Here is a 17,280-nt window from a genome sequence, read left to right on the forward strand (position 1 = left end):
AAAAGAGCGGAGCAATGCGGGTAAAACCCCGGGGCACAGCTAGTTTTAATCACAGATATAAATAGTATATAATATACTGGTAAGTACCTATATTTAAGTATAAAATAATATATTTCTAAACACTATTATAGACATACTTAATATGTCTAGAAATATATATTACATATTAGGATCATATTATGATCCTGTGTTATGATCTCTCTTAACCCTAAAACCATAAATATTTAAATCTTTTTTACGTTCATTACTTTGATTGACATAAAACACATGTGACAGTCACATAGCGGGAATGATGCAGTCAGGAGAGTAACGCTTTCCTTCCGTGGTTCTCCACCACCAATATCAGGTAACCTTCTGAATGAAGCAGAAAAGCGTCAGCATACTACTACAGTTAGGAGTGGAACATCTGTAGCGGAAATATTCAAAATCTTTCGGGAATACATCCCTATCAGTTGAAATATTTCAAAACTTGAAATAATGTATTTTTTTAATCAAGTTTTAATAGTAAGTAGATGAAATTTCGCGAGTTGCTTGTAGAAATGTAGATAAATTACCAGAATAAATATTCGTTGGAGTTTTAATACTGAGAAAATTATATAGAGCTGTGTAATGTCTAATGTGTGTGAAATAATATAGCATTTTATAGTAAGAGATAATGTAAGTACATTTTCAATATATACTGTTTTGTTTACTATACGGCAATTTAGTCGAATTTATTATCTACATGCTATTTGAAAAAACCTGTACCTAACATGATTATGCTATGATTTTGCTCTTCTCTCGGTGTATTTACATCAAACGAACCTAAAGCTATAGAGCTAGAGCAAGAGCTTCGTGATCTTTTAGTGTAAACGAAAACTCGTATTGAGTGTTGTTCAGTATTAGAACATTGCATAGAATCTTTTCGAATGCACTAAGAACAACGAAATAATGCTCTACGTCTGTTTACATAAAAATAATTTAAATGAGAATGGGCTGTGAGAATGAGCATTCACTCGTTTGATGTAAATGCACCGGCTCATTTAGTAGAAGTAATCGCTCTTCCTTTCTATGACGATTTTATTTGATTGTACTATAATATTACTATATTGTACTTAGGAGTGCATTAAAAAATCTGATATACCTAATGTTGTATGGTACTTTTTGTGTTGATGATAGAGTACGGGTCATTAAAATCAGTTTTATATGCTTTATCAGTCTCAGCAGTGTCTGCCCCCCGATGTCAGTGACGTCATCAGTGTCGGGCGGTGCGGGCGCGGAGGGCGTGGCCAACGACATCATCGACCTGGACCGCTACATGCGCGCTGCTGTACGGCCTTCTGTCGGACGCAGGTTTTAGTTAAAATAATTAAAAGGTAGAGATTAGAATAGTCATTAGTCCTTGTGCCAGTAACACTAGCTACCTAGACACTTACTAGGCGGTCATAGTTAGACTCATAGTAAATTAACAGTAGATAGTAGAGCCAGCGCCATCTATTTTTGGGATGGCTATAGTAAGCATCAAAAATATCTTCTATCTAGGAATGACGTGCAAGAAAAATAAACAAACACACTCGCAATTAAATGTATAATTTTTGTATCTAATTTTGTATTCCTTATATTATAATTTGGTGAAACACCTCATTCCCATGGATTTTCGGACCTTACGAAGCTACGAATAACATTAGTAGCTCTAATAATTGAGCTAAATGAAATACGGCATATTTCATTAAACATGTCAGTGACAACAGAGGCGAGCGGCTGGTGGTGGACGCTGGGAGGGGTGCGGGGAGTGCGGCGGGCAGCAGCAGCGGCTCGGACGCACCGCTCCGCCCGCGCACGCACAAGCGATACTCGCACGACAGCGGCGTGTCCGACGGCAGCTATGTGCGCCGCAAGCAACGGCTTAGTAGGTGTGTATGTTTGTATACCATAGGTGTAAAAAGCGGGATAGTAATATTGTACAATGGAATTATACATGGAGTGTAAGTAAATATTATCCAGTGTCCCAGTAATGAGATATCTTTATATAAACACACGTTTGTGCTATTAGATGTACTTTAGTTGATAATATAGCGTCAGAAATGCACATTTTAGATTCGATTGAAAGCCTACTAAGACTGCATTGCTATAAGTTTTGTGGTTTATATTGTTTCATAAACATTTATAACATGATAAAGGCTTATTTTCTTCTTATTTAAGAACTACTGCTATTCGCTTTTTTAACCCTTTACTAAAGACGTCCCGAGCTACGGCCTCGTGAATCAAGCCGCCTCTCATCATCATCCATACGCGAGTTCAAAGCGGTCTGCGAGCGCGCGCTCCGTGAGCAACAGGAACAGATCTCGCGCGTGGCGCAGCTGTGTGAGCGGCTCGCTCAGCCGGAGCGACTCGCTCAGTCGGAGCGGGAGCGCTCTGAGCGAACGGAACAGACTGAGCGGGGACGAGAAAGGCCTACTGAGCGCGAGCGAGCAAAGCGTCCGGGTAATAGTTTTGAAAATATAAAAATAATCCGACCCTTTGACTAGGTATTTTCAAGTGAAAATCATTACACCGTCTTTAATAAACTGTACAAGTTAACATACAAACTTCTAGAAGAATTTAAACTTTAGCATGATTTGTAACTTTGGTTGTTGTTATTAGTGGACCATCAAATAAAAATAATTATGCCACTGTATGACAACTTTCGAGCGTTTTCATTGCAGCCATAAGACGAATTACGCGATGTAGAGCTTTTACTGTAACTGTTTGTGAGCAATGTTTTCTCTCAATGAGTGTTTACGGTCTACAAGCATGAATAAACACACCATTCACTAATAATTGTTCCGGCTTCTAATTCATTTTGTTAGGAATTGTGCTTTTCTTTAAAATTCTAATCCGTAACATATTATGATATGTTTATTCAACTTTTATGGTGTTAGTTCGCAGCGGGCGATCCCGGGTGCGAAGCGAGTCGAGCGAAGTGTCCAGCACCAGTCAGAGCTCACACGACCATAGGAGGAAGGAGAAGTTTAGTGTAGGATATTTTTCAAATGAAATGTAGCGCCACGTTCCTTAATTATTTTTAAAAACAATGATAATAAGACAAAAATGGGTTCCTAACTTCCATAAAGCTGTAGTTAGGCCTTTTAAAATAATTTACTAAGCTAAAGTATGTTTGTCATTATAATAATTGGTAAATAATATCCATTATTTAATTTAATCTGTAATTATTTTAATCGTCTAAAAGCTCAATCTTTCAGTCAGACTCGTGCAGAACATACAAGATCATAATGACAAAGCTGGATGAACTGGGTCGCGCATTCGCAGCGCGCCGGCAGGTAAGTACGACGAATAATTAATTATTTTTAAAATTTGAACAACGTTTTGTATGATTTAATTTCACATAAGTACTTAGGTCAAAGATGATTTATTCATGATGCATGACATACAATTATTTTGGCTACTTATGATCTTTAAAAGATAACCTTCATACAATGAAACATTTACTTTGATTTTACTGGTATTTCGATAACTGTTGTATTAGTTGTCCCCTGCAAACCCCCTCGCTCGCCGCCCGCCCTCATCCGCGTCCGTGTCGGTGTGCGACAAATTCGTCGCAACTGACCCCGACGCAAGAGTCGCAAGGAGTTTATCCCCAACGATACAAGTAAGTTGTTTGTGGGAAAACAATGTATAATTACTATAATTAAGCCTTGTACTAGTTACGTAGTACGTACTACATAGGTACTACATTCCTCAATAATAGGTATTATGCCAAAGATGAGCCCTGTTTATTCGTTTTTAAATCTGTTATTTTCTTTAATTCAGATTATACATCTATAATATTTTGTTAGTAAAGTCTATAATTGTGCTGTTATGCGCAAACCACCCAAGAGCAGTGTATTTCCATTTTCTTAACGAGCTCACTTTCCCATACTGGAAAATATACTACTATAAGACTGGTTTCCGTTCAGATTTTAAAATAATGTACCAAATTTGATATTTTGTCTGTCAGACGGTGTACACGAGTGCGGTGTCGGAGCGGCGGCGGCTGCAGACCGCGCGCGGCGCCGCACTTGACATCGCGCCTCACAATCGGAATAATGTCGTTATACACAGGTTTGTATATACAGCTATAAATATTAATGAAAGACATTAAAACTATTTATCTATGTTGTGGCAATAAAATCTACTACAATACGACATTGATTTTCAGCTCTATTTGGCTATAATTTAATACTAAAAGTACAACTGGTAGACATTTTTTATTGTTGTTTTAAGCCGGTAATTTTGAATCGGATTTTTTTTTGATTAAAGAAGTATAACTTTAATGATAATGTGATTATTTCTAGAGTAGTGAAAAGCGACTGTACGTCAGTGTGCTCGGCCACAGACCTAAACCATTGCGGGTTTGACCTGGACGACCCTGTGCATGTTAGTTTGAACAATTTTTTTTTAATGAAAAATAAATTAAAGAAGCACTCAACATTTCATTTATACACGCAATGTATAAATGAAATGTTTAGTTCTAGCCTTCAATTACTGTTATAAATGAGAATTTTTTAGGTTGAAGAAGCGAGTTCGCACACCGCCTAGTGAACGGTTTTGAAGGACACAGTACCTCAAAAAATACACTATACAGCTATATATATAATAATAACTGCAGTATTTAGAGGTAGTGTTGTAGGTAGGTAGGTAGGTAGTGCTACCTCTACCTCTAAATACTGCAGTTATTCCATACACATTATTGCAGCTATACGCTCAAGCGAAGCGTCTCAACCCGCTGTCAGGACGCGTCCCGTTCGGTCGCCCGAGCGGCCCGGCCCCGCCCGCGCCCCGCGCCCGCTCGCTGTGTGCGCTCTGCCGCGGCTACTGGCGCGCGCTCTGTCAGCGTCTGCCCGCTTACATCAGTAGGGACTCGTAGTTGTGATAATATTAAATTGTTTATTTGTGAAACGGGTTTTTATTTTGTTCAACCATGTAATTCTAATTTAAGTCTCAAATGTATTATACCATCTATGTACGGCCATACTCTAAGCATTTTCTTAATTAGTTTTTGAATTTAAATTTTTGGTGAGGCAAAGCACAGAATCACGATAAAATTTATAAATGACTAGCGGTCCGCCCCGGCTTCGCCCGTGGTACATATTAACGTTTTCTCTACATAAGAACCATCCTCGTACTTCAAGGAATATAATAAAAAAAGAATTATCGAAATCGGTTCAGCCGTTCTCGAGTTATGGAATTACAACGAAAAGTGGCATTGATTTTTATTTATAAATGATGAAAACCAAATTTCCCTACGTCGAAGTCATCAATTAAATTATTTTGACGGTCCAGTCCGATATAGTTCTGTGGTCCAGTCTCTTGAGGTTTTTATACAGAATGGAGCAGGGTTCGTTTTTTTATATAGATAAACCAATGGGAAAGAGTGATGATAGAGCATATAAAATTACTATAATAATTTATTTATTTATTTATTAAGCCAAACCAACAGTAAATACATACAAATCTTGCAAGCTTAAATCTAGAAATACATAAATGTTAAGGATGTATCAACCAATTATAGGTAAGGACAAATTAATTTTTATATCTTAAACTTACTTAAATAGTACCAACTAAATCAACACAACGCTTACGTTTAATTTTGTTATGACTAACGTAATTATTTTGAAAGTAAGTAATTAATAGACATCGGATTATATGCACTAACAAAATGCCAAAATATGCATGCAAATATGCACTAAAAAAGGCCGAAATATGCACTAAAAACGACTGATATGCCTAAAATATGCACAATACAAAATAAAAAAACCTTTATTATTTTTATATATTTTAATCAAAGATTGTATAAAACACAGGTATAAAATCTGAAATTTTCTTGAAATTAAGTACTTATAGTTTTTGTGCCAAAACACAATTAAGCATTTTTACCAAATTTTCTAGCGCAAATTTGTGACGTTTGTCACCCGCGAGCCCAGAGTTGCCACCTTAGACCTTTCCGGGCTAAATCTAGCCCTTTTTTGGAATTCAACCCGTGTTTTAAGTTTTTAGCCCCAAAAGAGTAATCTAGCCCTATTTTGAATGGCTCAAAATTAACTTAAAATGGAGCCCATTTTGTAATTTTTTGCCATTTTACCATGCCAAAATAGGGTTTGTTTACTCGCTGATTGTTCTGATTGGCTAATAAAGGTTAGTCGACCAATCAAAACTCCCGCTACTTAACGAAATATGCACGATTGGGGAAAAAGGCTAAAATATGCACTAACGCCGTAATTAGAGAGTTTTATGCATTTGCATATGCAAATATGCAAATGCATATAATCCGATGTCTAGTAATTAACAATATTTATAGAAAAAACTGAATACGAATCAAAGTAAATATTGACCAAATTAGGCTGAGATGCGCACAAAACATTAAACTCACTGCACATTCTAATAATTGGCGAATTTTTACCAACATTGTTCCGATAAAACGGCAGGTCGAAAGCTCTAGATATGGGAAGACGGGGTATTTTACTAGGCACTGTAAACCTAATTTGCTCAAAGATTTGTGGACATACAATAATACCTCTTATTATTTTGTATAAAAACAAGATATCCCTTTGTAGCCTACGATTACGAAGAGATATCATATTAAAGAACGCTAAACGGGTGTCATAAGGGTAAGGGTAATAATAATGAATTTATTTGGAAACAAAAGTACCTACCTACACATACAGTCGGCTTAAAAATAAAAATATTAAGTAGGTAGCTATACCTACCTTTTGCATACCAGCTATTCTATGTACCTACATGTTACCTAGTCACCTACACTTTCAAATATGAGAAACACTAGGTACGTCCTCTGCCCGCCCAAAGCCCTCATATACCAGAAAAGCAGGGAGGTTAATGGTAACCTATTATGTTCGAAAGAGTTCCATTATGAGATCTGACACAAAGTTGAAATGCTGGCGACAATTAAGAACAATAATATGTCGAGCTTCTGACGTGACAGAAGAACAAAAGAAAATTCCATCATGTTGCAAAATTTACTGTAAATACCTAACAATAAATATGAAATAACAATATGCAGGCAGAGGACTATACACAAATAATTAACTCCTGAATACCTAAATATGAAGAAAGAACACTTTGGGATATTTTGCTTATTGTATTTTCTATTTCAGGTTTGTTCTTTGCTTTATTCATTGGTCATTAATTTAAGTGGACGTTACCTACGTATTTACTTAACTGTACCGTATGCAATAGAAATCTATAGAATTCACAATTTTTAATCAGTGAGTGAAATGTATAAAAGCTTTACAAGTAGGAATAGTTCTGTTTTCTTTTCTTTCGTTTCACATACTGCTAAATAAAATAATAATACCAATCGGAACTGACATGTCCAACATAAACACCAACACAGGATATATTAAAATCATAAATGATTAAACTAGCTGATGACCTATTTTTAAACTTGTGAATTATTTAGGTGGTAGGCACGCTCGCTTGCAAGCGCAAGCCGTCGTGTCGCCCGCCGCGCTGCCCCGGCGGCTGCAAGCCCAAGTACTGGTGAACAAGCTCTGAAATTTATACTCGATTCTACGTTGACGATATCGAACAAATATGGTAAGTTGAAGAACATCGATGATTTTAATGATAATAAAAAATCGAAGTTTTATTATGTAGTACATTATGTCATAATGTTTTGGAAAGTTTTGTATTAGGATTGGCATGAAGTCTTACAGTACGTGTAACATGCTCTTTACTGGAGATGATATTATTTTGTGTACTGCCAACGAGCACGCGAATACAGTAATTTATTAGCACATTAGCTGTAACCCGCGCTGTGGCCCGCGTGGTTTAAACTGTACCTAAATTAGTACTTATAGCGCCCTCTATCGGAATTTACAAAAATCGACTTCTGCGACGTAGAAAGATAAACAGACACACTTTTGTATTTATTTTATTGGTAGGATAAGACGTATGCGCAGCATACACATAGTGAATTCCTATGGACAGAATGATTATAATTTTATCAATCGACTTCAAAAAAAGGAGGTTGCAAGACGACTGTATTTTTTTTTTCCTTTTTTGTTATCTCCAAAATAATTGTACGATGCGTGAACCGATTTTGATGATTTTTTTTTGGCTTTCGTATTTATCCTATTCCAACCATTTGAAGGCGGTTTAATATTTGTAGTAATTATTGATTCGAGTTGTTTATTCTACAGTTGGTGGCAGGCAACCTGTGCTGGTGGATCGCCTGGTGTATCCTCAGCTTTTTAACTCTGACGCAAGCGTGTAAGAAGCGAACCATTTGCCGCCCGCCGCCGGACGGCCGGCCCGGCTGTGGCGGGAGATGATATTAAGCCACAGATTATACACGATCAGTGTTGCTACATAAAATAAATCATTTTCTTCCAGTTTCTTGTGAATAAATTACCATATTTAGTTCTGATTATTCAGGAAAAAATTATTGTTACTTAGCTCTTGGATACTCAAAATAAATCATGTTACTCTACCCCTTGTTCTGTTATTGAAGTTATCTACTTTATGTCTTTATTACTCAGTATGAATAAGATCAGCCTCAGTTCTAAGTGTCAATAATTCTCTCAATAAAAACTTTTAACAACATAAAGGCATTGTTATATCAAAACTATGAATCTTCAAAAAAGTACTTAAGATTCAAAAATTTGCAAGAAATATAATAATGTTTTTGAAATATTAACAAAGTGTAAAATTACTTGATGTAATTATATATATATAAATTATATGTCGAATGTGGACCACTTCAGAAATATACAAAGAAATAAAAGAATGTAATTTTTTTAACTTTTTTTATTTTTCCTTAAATAATACCCTTATGACAGTACATCAGTAGTTCCTGAAACAAAGAGAAAGTCATTTAGTAAAATAATACCTAGACAAAAAAAAAATGGATTTTTTTCAGTTTAATTTTTGCAAAATAAATTGCAACTATCTCAAATAAACAGCACAAGAAAATATAAAAAAAATATATCGCCGTTCATTCCTATTTATTTTTAGAACACCACAATTTTCTTTCAGTTAAGTACTTGTTTATAATACCTATGTCCATCATATAATAAATAGGTTCTAGTTTTTGCAGCTGTATTTTCATTTTTTTGTATTTAATCTTTAAAAATTAAATGCATAAGTGCTGATTTACACAGGGTCAGTAGACAAGTCGGACTTTAACTGTTTACATAGACTTCAAGCCTCTGTACTGACTTCAAATCTGCTTACACAGGGTTTTTTTTTTCGGGTCAGCACTGATTTGCCTCGAATTTGTAGTCAGTTACTGACCCTGTGTAAATCAGCACTAATATCAATTAAGTATAGATCTTTAAAATGGTTACAACCAATATTCTGTAAAATTGTTAAAGACGTTGCGGCAGTGCCTATTTCTTAAACCTTTTATAACAAAACCAAATATTGGTTACTAACTGCTTGCTGCTAACTACCAAGGTAATAAAAACAAAGAGTATGTGGTACAGATTTAGGTTTTGTAATGTTAAAAATACTAATAAAAGTCCATTCAGTAATTTTTACTGTGAGTTGGTTTTGTTTGGTTGAATGCACAAATCTCAGGACCAATCTAAAAAAAATTAATATGTATCCTTGAGTGCTATTGGCTAATTCAATATGTAGCACGGGCATTTTGTTTGATTATCATAGTACATTTACATCAAACCAGTGAATGCTCATTCTAACCACACTATGTCAATTCTTTAATGTAAACAGGCATTTACACTAAAGGTACAAGTCCAAGACGGGCCGCAGACCGCAAACTGCAACAGCAATCTGCAAGCGACACCACTTGTTTCTATGAACATCTAAGAAATTGATTCTAAGCTCGGCGACACTGCCTGCAGACGCGACGCGCAGCGATTCATAGATTTTCATAGAAACAAGTGTTGTCGCTTGCAGTTTGCTGTTGCAGTTTGCGGTCTGCGGCCCGTCTCGGAATTGTACCTTAAGGCATTTTTTCATTGTTCTTAGTGCATTCGAAAAGATTCTATGCAATTATTCAATTCAATACAAGTTTTCGTTTACACTAAAATATCACGAAATAATGCTCTTGCTCTAGCTGTATGTTCTTTTGACGTAAATGCACCGTCAGGGTATCCCCCCTACCCCTTTTTTTAAATAGAAATAATGCAATATAATTTTTAAATAGGTAAGTTTGATAAAAATTTACATTTTGTTTTGATAGAAGTATTGACCGATTCCGATTGATCCGATTCTCATATTTATTTAACAATTTTATGTACCACACTAAGTTAATAATACAAGTATACAATAATCATATATTTTTTACATAATCATACTCACTTGATTAAAATGCCGTCCTTCTTAGTGAGCCGCACTATACAGTCGTCGGACTCCCCCATCCTACGGATGGCCCCGCAGATGACGTACATCTTGGCGGAGTCGGCTGCGCGGCCCGTCGCCGGGTCCACGTCCGCGATCACCAGCTGGACGGACGCGTGGTCCTTAGCGTGGATCAGACGGTTGCTGGCTGAGCTGCGGATAACAAAATTAATTGTTAACGCTTGTTTAATGAATATTTAATATTCTGCACATCAAACCTAACTTAAAGAGTATTGTATCAAACAAGAAAAATGTCTTAAAGACATAAACAAGAATGAAAGTTAAACATGTAAATATGCATATCAAGTTCTTTTGGTAATTGTATATTATACCTAATGTTAGTAAATCACATTTAAAGGGGTTATTTTAAATGTACAATGGCCATAACCTTGTACACCAGCTTGATTAAATTCTAAGAATATGTTAAAACTGTTATTCTTACTATTTGAATAAAATAAACAAACAGAAATATCCCAATCATTGGCTATCATTGTTGCTTAAAACAATGGAAAAAGAAATTATTAGAACACATTTTGAACAAAAGCTTTGTTTTTAAAATATGTTTGTTGGTACAATTACACTTCATATTGCTCTGTTATTTATGATTAATTCTCTTTACTTTCGATATTTATTTTGAAAAAATAAAATAAATCTTATTATTTTAAATATAATACATCAAAAATATTGATGACTTCTAATATAACCTAAAAACTGTAACATGCACTTACCACTTCCTGGGGCAGTACAAGTCAACGAATTCTCCGGCGTCGTTCTGCATTTTGTGTATCTGAAATATCAAATTTCCGATAATTTTAACCACAATCACATTAACAATATGGATTTATATGAATTTATCCAGAAATTTACCGAAACAAGCACGCGAGACACTCAAACGTCAAGAGCGAAAAGAACTTTTCTAATTTTTTGACAAGTATCAAGGATTGCCAGTTGTCAACTCTCCGTATTCTTAAATAAATAAAAATTTAATTAAATTATTTTTAATAATTATCTGCATCTTATCATATTTATCATTCCGATTAATTAATATTCTATAGAATCTTATTTTTCCCTTCTAATAATTCCCTTAAAGTAATTAATAATATTGACTATGATATAAATTTTTATATATGGTAAACTCTGATAAAACCGCGTTCATTGAATGTAAAAATGTTTTAGTAGGTATGTAGTTTAGTGGTAGTTTAGATCATTAATGATTTAGGAAAAATGTTAAACCTATTTTTTATTTCAATTCTTGACACAGATCAAGTAATTCTAATAAATTATTGTTTAAATTCACTGAGTTCAAGTCAAATAATATCAGTCAATGATTTAAAATAATTGAGTTAAAATTATAGAGCGACGCCTTTATTACATACTTGAAAAACAATTTAAAGGCTATAGTTCAGGATACATCGCCCATTTTTGCAAGTGACTACTATCAAGCTGATTTTCCGTTTGTAGCTTTATTTTGATGAGACACCCAATAATTTTGTGTACGAAACTCTCGATTGTGGTAGCTAACAGAGATAACAAGGATAAAAATTTTTGATTTGATGGTTCTCAAATATTTATTACTAACTGAATTTTTTTTTTTGTTCAATCTCAAGATAATTACCTTTATTCGAAAAAATATTTGTCCTACAAAATCCATGGTTGGTTCAAAGAGTCCCCCTTTCCAAAGTGTATCGATAACGAGGTCATCATAAATGATTACTAACAAGCTGATTTTTTTGTTTTCACTTAGTTAGTTAATGTTTATATAATTCAACAGACATATTGTCCTACAAATTCTGGATAAATTCATATCCTGAACTACTAGGAGATACTGACACAAAATTTTGGGTCATTTGTAACCTACAGGGTCCTACAGGGGTCATATTTAAGCAATGACAAAAAGAAAAATCATGGTCAGAACGCTGGTACCGGGAGACTAGTCGCGTGGGCGTTAGTCGAAATTGTCGGATAATTAATTACGAGTGTCAAACGATTTGTTCCACAACAAATATTAGGATTTACCGATAGCCCATAAAAAAGAAGTAGGCGGTAGTGTCATGCCATAATTCTCCGGTGATACTTACAGCCCGTCATACCGACGCGAATGCGTTAATTGAAAAAAAGATATTCAACCATTTGTACCAGGCTAATTTTTGCACAGTTAATCATCGTCCTGCAGCCATGTACCTACGAAAATCGCCATGCTATACTTTTCAGACAGTTCCAAATGGTCGCCATACCGCCGAAAATCAGCAATAAGTAATTATTTTTTCGCTAAACGATTAGTAGGCGGTAGTAATTCTTTTTTATGGGCTATCGGTAAATCCTAAAATTTTTGAGGAACAAATTGTTTGAACTCGTAATTTATCCGACGAGTTCGACTAACACCTACGCTACTGGGCCGCCAGTGCCAGGTTCTGAACATCATTTTACTTTTTGTCATTGCGTACCGTACCCCTGTAGTATCTCCCGGCCTAGGTATTAATATTTTCATTTACTCAGGAATTATTAAAGAAAGATAATTATTATCCGAGTATAAGTTTATTCGGTGTACCTACTTACTACTATTAAGATAAAATTATTGCATAGTAAAATTTTTATTACCTAAGGCAAAAAACTTTTTTTTCTTCCTGTTCTCCCAAACCATAAAGGAACATTGTTCATGTTAAGAATCGATAATAATCATAAAAGTCTAAAAATAAAATTAGTTTTACTTTTCATTAACTCAAAAATCACTGCCCCCCTCCCCCCTTTAGGCAAGCCGTGGGTGTGGTATCTGCCTAATGAATTTTGTACCGCCACGCTCGGGCGCGCGCTCACGAGGCGTGCGAACTTATCTATTTTGATTTACGGTTCTGATTAAGCTTTTGTTTGCATTGTATTTTATGTTGCAAGCATCTGTAATTATAAAGAGGAAAGATTTGATTTTCTCTAAATCTATGGAATTTGATTTTTTTTTATATATTTTACTCATTACTTTTCGGCCGGATTTGAAAATTTATTATTTTAGCTTTGCAGAGTAGCATATTGAAAAAATATATATTATAATATTAACTACTCCTTGAACTTTGTAGTTATCAAAATATAATCTCTAAGAGTTATGATAATAAATAATAATTATAAGTATTTTCAGAATCCATGTGCCTGTTGTTGGTGTGTCTTCAGGAAATATTATCCGATCGCTGTTTGCTCGCCGGCAAACAGTTAAACAAAACAAATGCCGAATTCATCGTAAATCTTGTTTTGTCACATTTATGTCAAAAATGGCACACGTGTACACTGACTTTGTTTTTCAAATAATAAATATTTAGTATGATTAACTGGATAGGTATTGAAGCTTACGCTTCGCCCGGGAGGCAAAAGAAAACCCGCTTAGGTATTTCCGGACTGAAACTTATCCTCTGCCCTTTCTCAGATGCAATTTGTAAAAATATCTCCGTACCAAATTTGATTTGATGATCTGTCTACTACTGATCTAATTACAGTGACAAAAAGCTTTATTGTACCTATTACTAGCTTTCCACCCGCGGCATCGCCCGCGCAGTCAAAGAAAAACCCGCATAGTTCCTGTTCCCGTGGGATTTCCTGGATAAAACATCATATGTCCTTTCTCGGATATCAAAATATCTCTATACTAAATTTCATGCAAATTGGTTCTGTAGTTAAGGCGTGATTGAGTAACAGACAGACAGACAGAGTTACTTTCGCATTTATAATAGATATTAATACTTAGTATGGATTTAAAACTTCACGAATAAATATAAATTTCATGTTTCATAGCGACAAAGTTACCGATGGAATAGACTCATAATGAACTACTATACATACACTATAAAAAATGTGTGCGTGTACCTACACGTGTAAGAAGTGAAACTTCGTTATTTTATTTACTATAATATGCAACTTTACAGAAATACGTCGAATCACGCGTGGTAAGGATAAGAAAAAGATGGCACGTTACGGAAAAATGTCACGCGTAACGAAAAAAATGTTACACTAGATTTTTTTCCAACCCCGATAAAGAAGTTTTACACTTCAAAAATAAATTATATAAAATATTACTTACTAGTGGTCCGCCCCGGCTTCGCCCGTGGTACATATTTCGAAATAAAATGTAGCCTATGTCCTTTCTCGGGTATAAAAATATCTCCATACCAAATTTCATGCAAATTGGTTCAGTAGTTTAGGCGTGATTGAGTAACAGACAGACAGACAGAGTTACTTTCGCATTTATAATATTAGTATGGATAAATTAAATATTATTATCATCGAAAAAATCAATTTTGGAAGTCGGTCAAAAATCGGTCTAAACACAACTAGCGTGGGACGGAATAAAACGCTCAAGGGTTAACACAAACACAAACAATACATTATTTGTTCGTTAGATATATTACTTCTATTAGGTACATTTGTAACTAATTTTGTATTATTTTATATAGACCGTAATCATAAAAAGCTGTTATTTTAAATATTATTCAATGTCAGAAAATGTATAATTTATCGTCGTGATCTATTTAATTGGTTAAAATTATAGTCGTATCTATCGTTGTTGATACTTAAGTTGTGAAGTTTGTTTATATTAACGACTTGATAGTTGTATAGGTACCGAACTATTCCGGGATAAAACAAGTTGAGCTTTCTCCCGCGCTCAGGATAATAGTTAACTTCAAAATGCTACAGGAACCGAATTATGAATCCTTTGGTCAGGATTGAACGCTTTCTTTTATGTTTATTTGTTATAGCTAACTTTTTTTTAGATGGAACTTATTTCATGTATGGAGGTGGGCATTGGCACCCGTGTCACAGCTCAATTAAGCTTTTACGGGTGTCATTGTAATTTAAGTTTATGTTAATAACTATGTTTGTTGTACCAGTTACTAAATGTTAACTCAATCCCGGAATTTATTGCAATTAATGAAAATAGTTGAAGACCTAGAGTCAAATTGTACTATGGAATGATATTGTCGGATAAAACCGCGGCGCACAGCTAGCAATGTAGACGATAGACTTTAAATATCGGAATGGCCATACTGAAAAGGAATAAAAACTTAATTAATCATTTGTAAAGCATCCTCGACGGTCTATAAATGGAGACTCAATCAAACGTCTTATTGAGCTAGGCAAGCTTACCATTGACAAGCAATATTACTTGCAGGAAGAAGCCACACTATACCCTTTATAAATCAGTTTTAATTTACAACTTATATTCATTTTATATTCTTAGAGTTCATGGGAGACACTAATTGGGTATTAAATATCTACTGGAATGTAATTTTCTTTTTTAATTTCTTCTTTCTAATATAGATTTTCTAATATTTTTACTTTAGTACGAATGTCTATGTTTCGACAAAATAGGTAAACAAGCTTTAGATGCTTCGAGTTTATATTATTATTTATTATTTATTAGATGATAACTAACCCTCACTTCGTAATACCACTGATCTAATACATATTTTTATTATTAACGATACTGGCAGCGCGTTCATACAAACATACTTAGTACGATATATTCAGCTTTGTATTATTTGTATAGAAGGGCAAGCTATCATAGCACAAGTTATTTTTAAGCTCATAAGGTTGTAGAAAGACAACGATTACTCAATTAGCCCCACACCTGCGCTTTGAGCGATGCGCTGCCTTTTGATAGATTTCGCAATTATCTGTATATTTAGCCGTATGTGGGCTCCGATTATGACTTTAATTTTGTTCTAAAAAATGTTTGCAATGAAATAAAAATATAAGAATATTCCACAGAAAAAAATTGGAAATATTTTACAAAAAGTTTATGATATTCGCACGCTTTTACATGATCATAATATTATGTGTTCCATCTGTATGTGTGTATGCTTATATTATGTTTGTATGTAACCAACTCCTTTAGACTCGAATTTGAACCACCTTAAACGAACTGAAACGAACCTTTAATTCAAACTTTGTACACTTATCAAGGATCGGCGACAATACATTTTGTTACTTTAGTGTGTTTATAATTTTTACTAAACTATAAATATTTTTTTGGTTGTCTATTTATTGAATTAGTAGCTATATTATGAACTAGCTGTTCCCCGCGGTTTCACCCACATTGATCCGCTCCTGTCGGTCTTAGCGTGATGATATAATATAGCCTTCCTCGATATGCTATCTAACACTGAAAGAATTTTTCTAATCGGACCAGTAGTTCGCGTTCAAACAAAAAAACTCTTCAGCTTTATATATTAGTATAGATGAATGAAAATAAAGAAAAGCTACGTCGTGTTCTGTTATGTAGGGCGAGCACAAACATTCGCACTTGTAGCGTTGTCGTAGCGAGGCCGCTACGAGACAACCGTAGCACCGTAGTAACTACATAATAAATTATTATTTAGTAACAAGCTGTGCTCCGCAGTTTTACCCGTATTACTTAGTAAATAGTAATTATAATATTATATAAGCGTGATGATATTATACATATAGCCGTATCACATATATTAGAGGTATTCATATTATAGTCTCTCACGATAAATGGGCTATCAGGCACCGAAATATTTTTTCAAATCGGACCCGTAGTTCTTGAGACTAGCGCGCTTAAGCAAACGAACAAACTCTAAGCTTTGTAATTATAGTATAGATCTATGGAAGAACAAAGCACATTACTCGCTAGTATTAGTGACGTCATTCTAACATTGAAAAACCATAATAGTTATTATAAGTATCTATAATTTGTGTTAAAAAGTTTCTTAACGAGAATTGAAAGTACTTAATGTGCATGCTTTTTAATAAAAATTTAAAATATTACATATATGTAAGTTACGTATGTCGTAAAAACTCATTATGTAACTTAGAAGAATTATTTTTCTAAAATGTATAACATTGCATTTTATATGTACAAAACATTCGTGTTAAACTATTTGAAACTTAAAAAAATCATAATATTCTTTTCATAATATTGTTGTGTGTGTGAATTTATAT

At 34.4% G+C, this 17,280-nt stretch overlaps 2 protein-coding genes and 1 long non-coding RNA gene across 3 annotated transcripts; 2 read left to right on the top strand and 1 right to left on the bottom strand.

Moving 5' to 3' along the window:
* The first annotated feature begins 283 nt into the window (after positions 1-283).
* On the top strand, positions 284-4,885 carry LOC123703968. Its single transcript, XM_045652184.1, has 10 exons — positions 284-346; positions 1,207-1,332; positions 1,731-1,892; positions 2,219-2,463; positions 2,901-2,995; positions 3,222-3,299; positions 3,506-3,628; positions 3,977-4,080; positions 4,314-4,395; positions 4,715-4,885. Exons 2-10 carry the CDS (start codon positions 1,220-1,222, stop codon positions 4,883-4,885), a joined length of 1,173 nt encoding a protein of 390 aa, XP_045508140.1. The 5' UTR covers positions 284-346; positions 1,207-1,219.
* Positions 4,886-7,074: 2,189 nt separating this feature from the next.
* Positions 7,075-8,468, top strand: LOC123704079. Its single transcript, XR_006753081.1, has 3 exons — positions 7,075-7,130; positions 7,436-7,572; positions 8,178-8,468. It is a non-coding gene; the product is annotated as an uncharacterized LOC123704079 (long non-coding RNA).
* Positions 8,469-8,766: 298 nt separating this feature from the next.
* Positions 8,767-11,285, bottom strand: LOC123704040 (40S ribosomal protein S21). The gene is made up of 4 exons (XM_045652294.1): positions 11,206-11,285; positions 11,067-11,125; positions 10,300-10,491; positions 8,767-8,830 (listed from the first exon to the last, which is right to left on the bottom strand). The coding sequence occupies exons 2-4, from the start codon at positions 11,114-11,116 to the stop codon at positions 8,821-8,823; spliced, it is 252 nt and encodes an 83-aa protein (XP_045508250.1). The 5' UTR covers positions 11,117-11,125; positions 11,206-11,285; the 3' UTR covers positions 8,767-8,820.
* Between the last annotated feature and the right edge of the window lie 5,995 nt (positions 11,286-17,280).

The sequence above is a fragment of the Colias croceus genome, chromosome 28 (assembly GCF_905220415.1).
Source record: "Colias croceus chromosome 28, ilColCroc2.1".
Taxonomy (NCBI): Eukaryota; Metazoa; Arthropoda; class Insecta; order Lepidoptera; family Pieridae; genus Colias; species Colias croceus.